This window comes from Thermobia domestica, chromosome 5, assembly GCF_964235325.1.
Source record: "Thermobia domestica chromosome 5, izTheDome1.hap1.1, whole genome shotgun sequence".
NCBI lineage: Eukaryota > Metazoa > Arthropoda > Insecta > Zygentoma > Lepismatidae > Thermobia > Thermobia domestica.
The window spans coordinates 39,022,778-39,040,117 of NC_137458.1; the positions used below are offsets into that span (position 1 = coordinate 39,022,778).

Here is a 17,340-nt window from a genome sequence, read left to right on the forward strand (position 1 = left end):
TTTACCGTACAGTTGAAGTAGTGGTATCACCGTTGAACAGCAGATGATATTAGTGAGGGGGGTGGGGTGGGGTGGTGTTTCAGTTGTAGATAGCTATTGAGGTTCCTATCAACAAGTTACAGTCTGAAGTGTTGTTGTTGCTGTCGTAAGAAGTTAACGACACTCAAAGTGTTCAACAGTTCAAATGGGTCAGTTTTTAAAATGATCGTGACGTGTTTCGTGTATCAATCTTTTATTCTGTGTAGTCCTATAATTGCAGCATAATGGGAAAAGCAAAAGACCTTTCTCCGCGTAAAATGGAAGTTAACAAAATACTTCTGGTGGAAATAAGATATACAAGGCATCACATTGCTAGTAGAGTTGGGATAGAACAAAAATCTGTGAGTAGAATCTCTGTTGAAATGAGCAAGAGCCAAAATAGGGTTGTGAAGTGTGGGCGAAAACCAAAGCTATCGCTAAGAGGTAGCAGAAAACTAAAAAAGATTGGCTATGGAAAACAGAAGTGCAACTTCTAATAGACTTAAGCATAAAAATAGCTGAATATGGCGCAGACATTTGCCCTGAAAGTGTTCGAAGGATTCTTTGTGCCGAGGGAATAAAAGCACACGGTCAAGAAAGAAAACAAAAATTAGAGTCTACTCCAATCATGGCAAAGAAGCGCCTTAAATGGGCACGAGGCCTAGAATATTGAACTGCTGACGATTGGAGAATAGTGTGTTTCAGTGATGAATCATGTATCTTTGTGTCTGATGAATGTTTACAATATAGTAGGTATGAATCCATATCCTAAATTGAGTTGGGAGTTACCGTGAATGTAAAAGTTTGGACCCCACTGCAGATTCATTCTTTGGGTCATATACAAAAACAATAGAAGGGGGGCCAGGCTGGCGTTCCAGTATATTGAGAGTTATGACGTCATCAACATGGCCGCCCGTGAAATATCCAATAGGATTTTTAAACACGTATAATTTCCCTCAGAATAGAGCTAAAACAGTCGGTTTTGTCCTAAACCAAAGCAAATTAACCGCAAATTATACACAATTAGTTGTAGTATCTGTATATGATGCCATGTTTGAGATTTATTGAAGCAAACTTGAAAAAAGTAGTTTTTTGACACTCGGTTTTAATTTTAAATCTGAATAACTCCGTAATTATCAATAATTCTAAATATTTTGTAGTAACAAAAAATGTAGATCTTATTATGATCTATAAGATGATACCAATATATTTTCTGTATCATTTTACATAAGGTGGTTATGTGATTTTATAGAAGACATAGTGTAGTGGCTTTATAGCTGTAATTTATAGGTATGTTATACTTGTATGATTAAATAAGAGTTACAAATGCTCCACTATTGCAGATTTAGTGTTTAGATTACCTAGTTAATAACATAGGGTGGCAGAAGTGACATTCTAATACACCGAAACTTATGACGTCATCAATATGGCCGCCCGTAAATATTCTAGTAAAATATTTAAAACCGTATAACTTCCCATAGAAAGAAGATAGAATCGTATTCTTTGCACCAAAGTAAACCAATTAATTGCATTTATACAAAATTAAATTGTAATGTCCAGAATCCCCGCTTATATACTGCTATCTATAAATTTTGGATACAATTTTCGGAGTTAAAAATTATATAAGAAATGATTGTGTTGACAACCTTTTATTTTTACAGAATGAAGTTTCATAATATTTCAGTTAGCAATACTGTTTTGCATTGTAATTATTTGTATCTAAAATATCTGACAAACTAATTATGGAAACATTATTTTTCATCTGGGAGAAACTAAGCTTATTTTCACTTTCCCGAACAATTAAGTGCTGGAGTTACTTGGTCAGCCTATCATAAGGAATTAGTAACGAAAGTGCAGCCAAGCAATAGTTGATTGTTATCTTTATTTAAAGAATCTTCTAGTGATCCATGAATTATCCTTTACGCAATGGAGTTAGTTAAGAAAGCCATACATAATTTAAATCCAGAGCAGATATCCGTGGTAACTGGGGATCAGCCAATTGATTTTATAATGAAGAGACTTCAGGTTAACTATGATTCTCTTAAAGATATTGTGATCATGCTTGAGGCATTCATATACAAAAGCAAAGTGCAAAGGCGATTGGAGATATCTTGCAGGAATCAGGATGGATTTAAGCTCTTGTGGAAGCTGGTTTAACCTCTCAAGAAATCGCAGATGGTATTCTTAAGGCCGTACATGTTATAAGGGCTAGATACGTCCATTAAATAACGTATGTAGCACTGCAGGCATTCCTCAATGAAGCTTACGAGAAGTATCACCGGAAACTGATCTTTGTACGTGCTTAGAGAGAGGAAAATTTTGAACTTTATGTTGCAGTCTTGGAACATCTCAGAGGTGTCTTTTTTGCATGTGACAACTACCACTATGATAGGTTGTACCTATCCATGTTAATGACATGAAAGAAGTACCAAAATCGGTCCTTAATGAGTTCAAGATTGGAAGGTTTACTATCAATAGTCATTAAGAAACATTTCTTTTCCATTGCAATCGATAAGGCCACGAACCGCTACACAAGATACTAAAGGGAACAGAGGAAATAATTAGCTTAACTCAAGATCGAATTGCTCTTCTGAACTGGTCTACGTTGGATCCTGAAATAAATAAGCTACTTGAAGACTTTAAAATTTCTTTTGGAAATGAAGACAACGAATATAATGAGTGTGGCTATCATGATGAAATGGCAAAAGGACAAGAAGATTTTCTATGTAATGTGAAAAACATGATTAAAGCGATTCAGAAGAATGGAAATCCATTTCTTCGGTTCGGCATGAACTAGTGAATTTTCAAGAAGGCGTTAGCGAAGACAAAGAATCAGTGACAATCCTTTTGGATAAAGGTAAACAACAATATGACAGTTTCGTGAATCAAGTCCTCAATAGAAGTAAACCATTTGACACCTCAATACAGAAAAAATAATTTTTGCTGTTCAAAACACCAAAGCGTAAGCGAGCACAAGAAAATCAAGTGAGAATATTAAGATCACATGTTTCTCTTTTGGGCCAAATGTGCATAGCTACGCAATCAACAAAAGGTAATATGGACGAAATCTTTGCTTATGAATTTCAAGAATACCCTCCTTCAATTGCGAGCAGTTGACAAGATGTACCGTTCCAAGAAATCTGACAGTTCTTGTGTGCCTCCAGAATGAGGTTCAGGCCAATGAAGCAACCGATGTTATTTCAGCCGAGCCTTTAAATTATCATGCTATTATTTGGGATGGTGGAGCCTTAATTCATTTTCTTACTTTTACGGTCGGTTCTATAACATTTAAGACTACTTTTATATTGTTTCTTGAGGCAGATTAAAATTGAAATGAGGAAAACATTAGTATTACATGTTGTCTGGAACACTTATTATGAAACTTTCATAAAAAGCGAGACGCGTGAAGATCGAGTTCATGGAATGAGACAGAAAGTAGGCCCAAATGTGGTGATGCCCAAAGATTGGTCAATGTTTTTGCGTCACTCACAAAACAAACAGGAATTATTTAAATATCTAAGTGACGAATCCGTTTCAAATCTTAAAGATACGAAGTGATTTCTACATAACTGAAGATGATACCGTTTGCCATGTTGGGCCTGGAAACAACATGACAAAAAGATGCAACCATGAAGCTGACAACAGGATTGTATTACATGTGTTGCATTCATTAAGAGAAGGAGCAAGGACAATACTAGTACGAACCTTGAATTCCGATATATTGTTGTCATTTTAGTTGATCATTTTAATAGCTGCAGAAGCCTGCCAACTGCTGATACATTTCGGAACAGGAAATAAGACAAGAATAATTGACGTACAGAAGATCACAGCAGCCCTCGGACCACTTAGTAGTAGTACTCTGCCACTATGGTATGCTCTCACTGGATATGGCAACTTCTTCACTAAGAGGAAAGTCAAAAAGTATGGAATTTACAGCATGGAAGAGAGTCCTAAGTCAATAACTGAAGCATTGGTAAACATGATGGATAATCCTTTCACTACCCTGGATTTTACGCATCCGAAATCAAATCTATTGAACTTTTTTTTTTTTTTTTTTTTTTTAAATCAACTATATGGAAGTCAGGAAAAAGACCTCATCAACGATTTCAGGAAAACAATATTTTCCCTGAAAATCCAAAATCCAGAAAATTGCCTCTTACACAGATTGCTCTTCTGTATCATTGCAGGCGTTCTATTTACTAAGCAAGTATTTGGGCTTCTGCAAACATGGCCGAAATTACACTTCCAGATCTTTGCAAACGTGGGTGGAAGAAAAAAAACAAATAGACACCTACCAATATGGTTCAACATTCTCAGCTGCTGCTAATACCTATCAGAAGGTGGTCAAGTGTAGATGCAAGAAGTGTTCAAAATCATGCGGATGCACGAAGAAATTATTAAATTGTACTGCACTTTGCAAGTGTTCATGTAAACATAAATTATTGGCATTATGCAATGTAACAGTTATTACTTGTATTACTATTATGGTAATTTGTTAACGTTGTAACGGGAAAGTAAAACTAAAGTTAGTTCCTTCCAAAACGAAAAATAATGTTTCCATAATTAGTTTGTTAAAGTTTAGATACAAATGATTACAATGCAAAACAGCATTGCTAACTGAAATATGATGAAACTTCATTCTGTAAAAATAAAATGTTATCAACACAATCATTCCTTATATAATTTTTAACTCCGAAAATTATATCCAAAATTTACAGATAACAGTATATAAGGGGATTCTGGACATTACAAATTCAATTTGTATAAATGCAATTAACTTGCTTTACATTGGTGCAAAGAATACGATTCTATCTTCTTTCTTGGGAAGTTATACGGTTTTAGATATTTTACTAGAATATTTACGGGCGGCCATATTGATGACGTCATAAGTTTCGGTGTATTAGAATGTCACTTCTGCCACCCTATGTTATTAACTAGGTAATCTAAACACTAAATCTGCAGTGATGGAGCATCTGTAACTCTTATTTAATCATACAAGTATAACATATCTATAAATTACCGCTATGAAGCCACTACACTATGTCTTCTATAAAATCACATAACCACCTTATGTGAAATGATACAGAAAATATATTGGTATCGTTTTATAGATCATAATAAGATCTACATTTTTTGTTACTACAAAATATTTAGAATTATTGATAATTACGGAGTTATTAAGATTTAAAATTAAAAACGAGTGTCAAGAAAACTACTTTTTTCAAGTTTGCTTCAATAAATCTCAAACATGGCACCATATGCAGATACTGCAACTAATTGTGTATAACTTGCAGTTAATTTGCTTTAGTTTGGAACTAAAACAACAGTTTTAGCTCTATTCTGAGGGAAATTATACGCGTTTAAAAATTCTATTGGATATTTCACGGGCGGCCATGTTGATGACGTCATAACTCTCGATATACTGGAACGCCAGCCTGGCCCCCTTCTATTGTTTTTGTATATGACCTAAAGAATGAATCTGTAGATATGGCCAAACTTTTACATTCATGGTAACTCCCACTTAATTATTCATACCTACTAAAATGTGCGACGTTGACCTGGGAGGAATTCAAGTTGGAATGTCTTTAATAAACCGTGAAGCATCCTACTTTAGTCATAGTCTGAGGTGTGATCTCTGTCTTCGGGCCTGGAAGACTGTATATAGTAGAGAGGACAATGAAGCACGATCAATACCTATAAGTTCTTCAAGAAGAACTGCTTTCCCAGACTGCACTCTGGTTTGATGACGTACAATTCATCTTTATGCATAATGGAGCCCCATGTCACCGGGCCAAAGCTGTGACAAAATTCTTGGAGCACAACGAAATTAGTGTTCTTCCGTGGCCAGGCACTAGTCCTGATATGAACCCAATTAAAAACTTTTGGAGCTTCATGAAAGACAAGCTAGAGAAGAAGCACATTAGAACCAAACTTCAATTGATCAAGGAGATCAACAATTTGTGATATCACGATGCTGAATTGAAGGCAAAATGTGCTAAACTCGTACATAGGATGCCACAAAGGATAAAAGACTTAATAAAGAATAAGGGATTTCAAAAGAAATATTAATCTTTGTGTGAGAGAGAATTTTGTTGTAAGTATTCCACTTTATTTTTGGTTTCCAATTTAGATATACACACTTTATAGTAATTATATTTGAATGTTACGTACGCATTTCTTTTATTGATATTGAAAAGCATACGCCACACCCACTAGAAATTAGAACAGAGTTACAAAGTAGTAATTTGGACTAAGTTCGAACGTATCTTCCCACGTAATATTGTAAGAACAGTAAAATATTCAGAAACTGAATGTTGAGTGTAATAATTTGAACACGTCTGTACAAAATTACACACACAAATTCCAAGTTACTTACAATTTCATTATCGTACATGGACGTTGAGTTCGTTCTTTCACAATGTTTATTGTGGAAAATGTATTTTGTCCATAAAGATTCTTTTAAAATTCGGCAAAGTCTGATAAATCAATAAGAGCACATTTCACAAAGGGCAGGATTTTCATACATTGAAATTATATTTAAAAAAAAAAAAGAAGGTGAGGTAAAGCATGAACTATAGAAATACATGTTAAATGTTAGAAGTTAATCGTTAGTTAATCGTTAACGAAATTTGAAAATATTTGTGTTAATATTGTAGTGTAGAACTTATAAAGAAAAGTTATCAAAGCTACCTTTTCTTGTCGACTACGCTCTTGATTCCACGGTTCTTTTGCATGCACAAGGGATGCATTGTCCATTAATTCTGAAAGAGTAGAAAGACTAGCCTCAAGAGAACAATCTGTAACATTAACATCCTGAGGTTCCTGGAGCTTGCTGTTGTGAAGTGGTTCATTGTCAACGTTACTTATTTGGTTATTCTCATGAACGGACTGAGATTTCGCATTTGATTCTTCATTATTTATTTTCTTTTCTTCATCTGAGAACAAACAACACAATATAGCTAATATTAGTAAAAGAAATTTGAATCGTGATTCTATTCAAAGCACATCAGTATTTTACACCCAATATCTCTACATTTACTAATTATCCTTAGAGCAAGAGAGAAATATTACCTTTTAAATCAACAAAAATAATATAATTACTTCCACCAACAAGATAACCAAGAATAATCAGCAAAGGAAAATCCGAGTCTTGACACTATCAATAATGAGAACCCACTGTTATTTCTAGTCTTAATTTTCTACAAGGTTATTTTGATGTTTAAGTAATTCTTGGTTTATTTTTGGGGACCTCGATGGCTCAGTGCCAGTGTCCACCTCAGGTGCGTAAAATCCCTGGTTCAATCCCATCTCACTCCAAGTGGGCTCTGTGGTAGACGTGGACTTGAGTTCTCTGATTTCCTTCCACTTTTTTCATTCCATCATTATCATTCATCTCATTATCACTGTCTCCCTTAACCTCGGAGCATAATCGTGGAACGTTAAACTCAAATAAATAAATCTTAGTATATTTAAACGCTTTAAAGTAAAATTAAAGAAAGGGGAAATTAAAATTAAGCTTTTCAATTACGTATGAGAATAATATGATAGAAAACTTAGGCAGAAACAAAGAATAGAAACGAGAAAATAGTAGAATAACATTTTACCCTACGCAGTAAAATTATTACTGTCTTTCTAAAAAAAAAAGAAAAAAAGAAAAAAGAAAGAAAAAAGAAAAGAAAAAAAAGAAAAAAGAGCATTCTAGAAATGAGTTTTATGACTACAATAACGCACGGATGGATAATGAAAGACAGTGATTAAGATGCCGGCAACAGAAACGAGAAGGGTAGTAAAATCAGGGTTGGACCCACCTAAAAAAAAAACACTTAAAATCCACCTGGGTTTTTGACCTATTTGTTAGTATATTATTGGTACAACTAAGGTTATCACATTGTAAGTGATTTTTATCACATTTTAGACTTTCCTTGGGGAATTAATTAGAGGCTTTCACGTTAAGGTATACAACAACATTCAACATAAGACCTTTATAAAGTTGTGAATGCAGTAAATGAATTAAAAAAAAAAAAAAAACCTTAGCTTGAGATAGTTATACAACAAATTAATGTATGGATTATGCTTATAGCCTATTTGAAGTAAAATAAGCACTTTTGTACTTTAGAAAATATTTTCCGTGAATAGTGTGCTCGTCGACTTCGTGACACCGGGGGACATTATCACTCATACGTTTAACGGGTTTAAGATCATAGGTGCCGGTACTAATAGTACATATGTAAATACATAAGTAAAACTATTAGTATTATTTCTTACCTTTGATGTTAAACACAAGTTTCTTCAACAAAAATTTGGTTTTCCAACAATAACAGTTCAGTCATTTGTTGCTACTCTTCAAATAAGCATTCTGTAAAATCAACACCAGCAATAGCGTAAAAATTCTTGTCAAATTAAAGAAGCATAATGCTCGGGGTTCCGAAGACTATGTAACGCTTACTATTTCAAGTGCTGAGTTCAAATTTCCGTACTAGTGGAAGTTTTGATGTACACGCTGCGAAAGAAGTGCTCGGGAAATTCCCGAATTAAACGCAGAAGGATCGGAAATGAATACTTCAACAATAAAACTATTTATTTTACGCTTAAACCTGCCATACGTCCCGTAAAAAACGAGACAGTCCCGTTTTTGGGCCCGAGTGTCCCGTGTCCCCGTAAATTTAGTCGGGACAGGGAAATGACCCGTATTTTAACTCTATTCCATTTCTGCTATCAATATCAGCTTATTCGAAAAGAAGGGCGAAGTCATTTTTCTAACTAAAAGTTACTTTTTTTCGTTGGTCACTAAAAGTTACTTTTTTTTCAAATTTGTCACTAAAAGTTACTTTTTTGGGGGGGGGGGGAGGTAAAGTGACTTTTTCGTGTGAGTTATGTTTTGCATTGGCAGTTTTCTAAGAAAAATATTATAAAAATAAATGGAAAAAGCCAGAAACTTCTTACTCATTACTCTTCTGAAAGCTTCAGTACTTGCTGCCACGTGTGAAACAAGTCAGCTTTATTCTCACTTCAGCTTATTCGTTCTAAAGCACAGTGGATGGTTGGGGATGCTTAAACTCTCAAGGTGGGGTTGAGGACCCTTCTGTGTCTATTCTTTCTTCTATCATAATAGTCTTTAGTTCTTTTCTCGTAATAGTTAACGCTCCGCTCAACGTTGTGTGTGTATATTTGTGTGGTTCATCATGTTCGTCTTGTGTTATCAGGGTGCCTATCGGTCACGAAAGTCACGAAAAAGTCACGAAATTTAAGCTTTTGGGTCAGGATTTTTTTTATCTGTACAAATGTAAGTACAGATTGGGAAATTTTGTTCTATAAAACGTCAAAATTTACCACCAAAATTGTCTGTGGTCGGCTTTAGACGCTACCAAATCGCATGCAAACCACACTTCTATCGCATGGATGAAAATTCGGCCTAATTCGCACCCAAATTCACTCTTGAGAGTGTTACGAAATTTTATGATTTGGTAAAGAAAAAGTCACGAAATTTCATTATGCTTCTTGTATGTTCTTCTTAAGAGTAGGTATGAATTTGAATATTTCATGGCTTTGAGAACTCTCAATGCTAAATTAAATATAATGTCTGGGATGAAGAAATTCGGAAGTAGCCTAGAACTGGTTTCACTTACTCAGAAGCTTCTTACATCTGCTAAGTTTGCTTACCGTAACTAGAAAGCATAGGCCTACTTAGAAGAAAGGAGGAAGCTCAAAAAGAAGTAAAGAAGAAAAGGTGAAACAAAACAACAAACAAAGAGAGGTGATGGAGAAAGTGACAGATGAAAAAGGGGACATGATGAGATTTTGGTCACTTTTTGGTCACTTTTTCGTGTGTTTTTGGTCACTTTTTCGTGTGCTTTTGGTCACTTTTTAACTATTTACAAGAGACCAGACCACTACGAGCCCTGGAAAAGTGAAAAACAAAAAAATCTGACATTGGCTGAGAATCCTGTAGGTAGTGAATGAACAGTACGCTGTTGCATGTAACAGTTTCGAGGAAGTTATTATATCACCTTGTTCGACTTAATAGCGAGCGAAATTTGCAATACTACTTTTTCCATTGCACTTGATGGAAACTCGGATACTCTCCGAAACATTAAAAAAAAGAAAAAAAGAAGGCTTTGAGTGTTTCTAAATTTACAAACACAAGGAAGATGACTGATTTTTTCTCCAGCAACACATTAGATAAGTTAGCAAGAATTATAATCTTTTTCAGAGGCTAGGGCGTAGAATTATGCTTTGGTCCAGGTCTTAGAAAAATGTAAATCTGGTCCTGACAATTACACATAACACAGGGAGAAAAATCAGCTTTTCATCAGATTAAACTGACGAACGTAATTTTGGCAAACACACCCATGTAAATAAATATTGCTAAACGCGCGAAGAATATTGAAGGTAGATTGTACCACTGATTTAAATAATTTGCATATTGTTTTCCTGTAAAGCATTTTTATAGCACATCTTGAGTTTTTAGGCATTTTCAGTCTGTACAATTAATTGCAGGGTACGAAGAGAAAAAAACAGCTGCTACTTAGTGAACTTTCACCTATTATATTCTTGAAAAAAAAAATTAAATTAAATCGTTTAGTTTTAGTCTCACGGTTATGCCTGCTATGCTTAAGGTGATGGCGATGATGAAAAATGAATGAAATAACCAAGGATGTTATAAAATAGAGGATCTGCCCATACAAAATCGTGAAGCCATACGTCACAGTTTCGCCACACCTACTCTGCCCACTCCGCGCCACTAAGATCGCAATGTTTCGAGCCAACAATCATGGCGGAAACGAGAGTAGCCAATCAGATGTGCCGGCTCAGACGATGCTCGGTTGCTTTTTGGCTTCATTGAGTTCATATGAGGAGATACGTATGGGCAGATCCTCTATTTTATAACATCCTTGGAAATGACGGAATGAAGAAAGTGGGAGAAAACGTGAGAATCCCGAGAAAACCCACGCACAAGATGTTTGTCCACCACAAAGCTCACTTGGCGCGAGCTGGGATCGAACTAGGAACCCCATGCACTAGAGGTGAACGCTCTACCACTGGGCCACCGCGGCCTATTATACTTTTGTTCATAACCAGACTACAGTTCATTGCATTGTGTTGGAAAGTTGAGGGGGAGGGATCTGAGGTGTCCCGTATTATTATGGAGAAAATATGGCAGGTTTATTTACGCTGGAAGATGTTAACTTCATATAAGACATTTTAAAACATTTATTTATTTCATACAACATGAATTGTATCTTTGTTTTAAATTAATACACCCCTTTCGGTATTCATATTTGGCGAACATCAGTCAGACTTCTGGATGACTTAATTAACATTTGTTCGTTTGTCTGCCGAGCTCCTTCATGGCTATGCGGTTAGTGTATGCGTCTTCGGCGTGGGAACCGGGTTTTCTTCCCGGAGGGAGCTCATGTGGTTCGGATTCCACGTTAGTCAGTAGGTCCCGTCTCATATAGCCTCGCTGTTGAAAGTGACGTTGAACACAAAATCAACTCAACTCGTTCGTTTGCTTCTACCACACACACTACAGGGTACAATTTTCGGCCTTTTAAGTTAAAATTTTCAGAGTACAAGCACGAGACACACTAAATTTCCTGTATAGATTTTGGCGGCATACCAACGTAAATATCAAAATGGCGGCCATTTTTTCAAAACAGTGAGTATCCACGCTACGAAGCGCAATTTTCAGTCTTTTAAGTTGAAATTTTGACGGTGGAAGCACGAGATATGCTAAATTTGCTGTATAGATTTTCTCGGCGATCGAATGTAAAATTTCAAAATGGCGGCCAACTTTTTCAAAACAGCAGTGAGTAGAAAATTGTTGCAAGTTGTGACAATGGCAATCTTGAAATATAAATGACATTTTAACACTTTTACCCCAAAGACATTGAAATATTTCGAAAAAACCCGATTAAACCCGAAAAGCCCAATTAAACCCGAAAATACCCGAGAAAACCCATATGGGCCCAGGTGGGTTGGGCTTTTTCAAAAAAGCCCGGGTTTTTTCAAACCCTGAGTAAAATACAGGTATATTAGATGAGAGAAAAAGGAAAAGATTAAGGACTTCAAGATAAAAGAGAAACAGTAATGCTTAAATGATATGGACATTTCCAACAGTACGAGTGCAAATTCATTGAAGCAGCTGATTCAAGAGTTGGAGCCAGTGTGGTATTTATTAAATTTTAAGTTGGGATGGGGTGAAGAAATAACATATTTTATACTTAAGAAATTTGACATGAAAAAGTGCTTCCTGTTTAATATACGAGGAGAGTGCCGAAAGTTTTTTAATATTCTTTGAAAAATCAATTTATTTAGATAAAACTTTTACAATTTCTCAAAATAGTCCCCACAAGTATCAATACACTTTTGTATTCTTAAAAACTACGAATCAAATATTTTTTTAAAAAAAAAAATCCGTTTTTGGAATATCGAAAATGTCATTATTATACGCTGCTATAGCCTGCCTCTTTACTTGTTTGAAAGCGACGTCCTTGAAGCTTTTCCTTGAGTTTTGAGAAGGTAAAGTTACCCAGAGTTAAATATGGAGAATAAGCCAAGTGCGGTAGAATACAGACCCTACTTTCCTGTAGAAACTTCAAAATTTTCGTTGCTGAATATGGCCGTGCACTGTTGTGATGAAGAATAACGTGAGAGAGTGGAGACTTTCGGTGGGAAGATCTCCAAACTTCAAAGACACTCACAAGACAAAATAAATAACGTACTACTCTGCTGTCATTGTACGTCGATCATCTAATTGTATAGTTGCTACATGGTCGATCTTAAGAGAAAAAAGATGCCAACATAAGTTTACTCACGTTAAGTGCTCGTTTAACTTTCGAAGGTAGTGTTTCATTTTTAAAACATCATACTGTTAACTGTTGTTTTATTTCGGGATCATACTTGTAATTCCATATTTCATCACCTGTGACGACACAGATTGTTGTTCGCAGTATATCCGACCGTTTTCGATTCGGTGTTGCTATCTGACATGCTGGAACTACGGGTCTGCAGGCGAGAGCAGTGTTGTGTCTGACCTTGTGGGAACTTGAATGTTGGTAATGAATGTTATCAAATGGTGTCGAAAATTAACTGGTATTGGGAGAGTTACATAATGGCCCATTTCCATGCTAAGGTATCGTATGTACGCATTGTGAAAGTGTCGGGAGAATGGGTTAACACTCTGGGTGACTACTGGGAAAGATATTGTGGCCTGTTCACACAACAGGCTCCCCTTGTGAAATATTCGCCCACGAAAACCACTAGGAGAAGGGCTGCAACCAAAGTGACACAGTTGTGCTAAGGGGGATCCGCCGATTGGCGTGCTAGGAAAATCGCCTGACGCAACATTATATGGGACATAGATTCCACCGTCAACTGTGAACAAAACAATTCTCAAGCGCCTCAGGTTCAAATGTGTGCGGAAGGCTCATGTACACCACCTGCTACCGCGTCACATTGCTGAACGTAAGATGAACTGGAGGAAACTGTATGAAAAGTATCTGGCGGGTTTCAAACGGAAGAAAGTTGTCACAGTGGAAGAATCATATGTCCATCTCACTGCTGGTGGTCGCATTCCGGCGATCACACACCGTGACATTGACGGCAAGGGAAGCAGCAACTTTGTTCGTCAGTGCAGGGAAAAATTCCCTCATGGCTTTATAGTTGTTACGGGATTCGGATATGAGGGTAAGTTAATGATATGTAAGGTGGACAAAAACGTGAAGATGAATGCAAGATACTTTCAAGAATCCATTCTAACACCTATCTATCAAAGAGAAATCCTACAATTGTATCGAATGGACGCGAACCAGGTGACGATGCATATGGACAAGGCTTCGAGTCATATCGCCAGAATATCACTACGTTTTTATCAGGAAATGGCAGACGAATTAGGAATTCGTGTCATTCCATTTGAAGACATTCCTGTGAAAAGCCCAGTGGATTTTTGGCCATTTAGACTGTTGAAACGCCGTCCTCAGTGCACCCTGGATGGTCTATGGAAAGCTTGCAGGAAGGAAAGGAACAGAATTCCTATCGTGCTCTGCGCCGGAGCTTGCTGCAATGGAAACTATGATGCCATGTGATAGTCTATAATATTGAGAGTCCAACAGAAAATGATCAGTGTTGACAGCACGGTATCTCTTAAGGTGAGCACCCAACAAAAATGGTCGGATATAAAGTGAACAACCTTCTGTAACTTCTTTGCTTTAAAGATAGCGGGACTACTCCACGAAGTTGTCATTTTGCTCAGGCGTAAGTACATGTATGACCCAGCGACTGCAACGCTTGGAAAAGACAAGATAATCTATTATCATGTACTGGGATCCAGTGATCCAATCCGCAAACCAATTAAAAACGGTTGCGCGTGAAGAGGCAGAGTTTTCGAAACACTTTTCTAAATGAACATGGCACTGCTCTTGCGTTTAACCATACGTAAAATTGTAAAAGATCATTGCACGAAAATCATGTCACTCGAGCTTCATTGTTGCCGATTAACAAGCTAAAACTAACCTACACTTCCAGTCCTCTAATTTTCAAACAAAGAAACAAACCAACCACCCTGCAGTCTTGCAGTTATACCATTCACCACTACAGGGCATACGCTTTTAAATGATACGTTTCAGTACGGCAACGCTATTTGAATTTTAGTATCTAATAACTTTCCGCATGCTCCTCGTAATTTTCCTCCAGAGCACAAAAGGCAATAAATAAATTCATGGGGAAAAATTAATTATGTTCTGTGTGTAACTTTATAGTGATTATATTTATATGTATGATGAACAAATACAAGATGTGGTAATTCCAAAAACAACAGAAGGTGGGATGAAAGGTGAGAGCTTTCTTGCTATATATCTGTTCAATCTGTTCATCATCTGCTCCTTAGATTCATACGACTTTTAACTTGTAGTAAAATTTGGTTACCCGTCTCTGTGTACAAATGCCCATTATGTACTTTAATAAATTTACATATAACCTGATGTCGGCATTGTGATTATATTACGTAAATGATATTTATGCTGAATATTTTTAGTTAGTGTTTACTATGTTGCCTGCAATCGTATGGAAATTTTATCTTCTTCCAGATTATCATCATCACTACTAACATCGTTATCTTCACGGGCTCTATGTTCTTCTTCAGCGTTTCTTTTTGCAACAAAGCAAAGAGGAGATATTCTAAATTAAGGGATCTCAGTAACCAAATAATGATTTCAAATATGTTTCGTTGTACGGAATGCATAGTACGTATTGTTCTGATAAACCATGGTATTGAGACATAGTGGTTTCACCGAAAGATGCTATGTTGTGAAAATCTTCGTTTTTACTGTTTATGTCTGCCACTTCCATCACACATCTACCTGAATATGATAATAAATAAGTACTTCCACTTGAATTAGCCTGTTGCGTAATAGTATGATCCACAAAATTCTGAAGTTTCACTTCTGCTGAAATTTCAATCATTGAAATAATATTTTTTCACAGTGGGGACAGGAAAAAATTCGAATTATCCAAAAAAAAAAAAAAAACTCATTTTTAAGTAAAAAAAAAATCAAGGGAACAAAATAACTATACTGTATATGAAAAACTAATTAAGATGCAATGTACCTTACTTTAAAGCACCATATTTTCGTAAGGAATTAGAATACGCGCCGCGATTCGACATTGTGTATAATGCTCGCCAATAGTACGAATCTGCTTACCTTTTTGTCACTGTTTTTAGTACAGTTAAAAATTGCACAAATGTCTCGTACAAGTCATTTGCTAGTGGAGGACAGGGCTCAAAGTTGTTCACATTTATACAGAAGGGATGGACTCTTCCAGGTTATTGAGGAGGAGGAAAGACATCAACCACGTTCTGCCGGATTCTCTATAGCGGGAGGGAGTCCAGCGGAGGTGGTATTAACAAAGCGCCTCTTTCCCACGGTCGCCTCTGGATAAGATAACAGATAAACAAAAAATACTTGAAATTGCATTGTTCTGTTTGCAATCTGTCGAACACTGCAAATTTTTCCACTGTAAATACTTCGAATTATCCAAACAGGAGGTTCAAAAGCTCGATTTAACCACGATTTTTACGATTGTTTTGAATACAGTTTTTAAGGGAAAAAAAAACTTTTGTTTGAATTACCCAATAATTCGATATATATATATCGCCCAATACACTATCTAAAATGAGAAGCTAGCAGTGAAAATAATAACACTCCGAAACTATCTGTCGTCATGTTTCCGTTTAGAGCTTAAAAGAGAGCAGGATTTTGTAAAAGCAATAGTTTAAGTCGATTTTCTGGTGGTTGAAGGAAAAGGATTCAACAAGCAAACCAATACATTCGTCAGGGAAGAAAACAAAAGCCAGGAAGATAGAAAAACATTTTTTCCTGCATTTTACTTGCGACTCTCTTTAAAATACTCCCCCTTCCGTTCTATGCATCAGCGTTGTTTGGTGTAAAGATCAAAAATATTGTCACATGTCACTTTGAAGAGTTTCAACAAAACTTGTTATTTTGGTAGTTACGGTGCATCCCCCCTCAGAAAATCCTGGATCCAACCCTGTATGTGTATATTGTCGGGCCATAATCTAAACTATATACTTCTGTTTGGCGAACTTTTTCTAATCAATTGCATGACCCCTTCTGTTGTGTGGAGTACAGGGAATAAACTACGAGGATGATACATTTTTATGTGTATCCATATGTTTTGGAGTTAAGTTAATTGCTGGAGCACGTCCTGAATCTCTTTTACCTACTGATCTTAATGAAAGATGACTAACAAAAATTATTTCGTCTTTCGTATGCTACTTTGGAGGAGCCTGATTTACTTCAATTTAGTTCTTCAAACGCTTTCTCTGTACACTCACATCCTGGAACATGGCATGGACTGTTGGGGAGAAGATTTTGGTAATTTTCAAGCAGCATACTAGGAAATTTTCTAATTCACTTTCCGATCACATTGAATGTTTAAACTATAACCTATTCCTTTCCCGAGAACGACACCGGAACCTAAAAAATTCAATTCTAATGTTTATACAAATTGCTTACCTAGAATACTTTTAAAATATTCATGTATATCAATTGGGTTGGTGCGACTGAAATTACCATAAATATGTTTGGTGGATAGGTTGGTTCGAATTTGTATGAACCATTTCAGAACCGATGCTATAAGAGGTATGGATTCAGTTTAAGATAGAATCTGAACGTTGTAATGCGTTTCAAGTATCAATGCTCTTCCACTCGGAATCAAACCTGGGACTTTGTACACCTTAGGCGCATGACGAGCCATTAAATCAGCAGAGAGGGCTAACGTCTAGTAGGAAAGCACTCTCTG

At 36.2% G+C, this 17,340-nt stretch overlaps 1 protein-coding gene across 5 annotated transcripts in view; it reads right to left on the bottom strand.

Annotated features, from left to right (window-relative positions):
- Positions 1-17,340, bottom strand: part of LOC145685873 (uncharacterized) — a 167,784-nt gene that overhangs the window by 96,737 nt on the left and 53,707 nt on the right. For all 5 annotated transcript variants that reach the window (XM_081758538.1, XM_081758537.1, XM_081758539.1 and 2 more), the window contains exon 9: positions 6,709-6,953. In XM_081758538.1, coding sequence (XP_081614664.1) covers positions 6,709-6,953 — 245 coding nt within the window. The remainder of the gene's footprint in view (positions 1-6,708; positions 6,954-17,340) is intronic.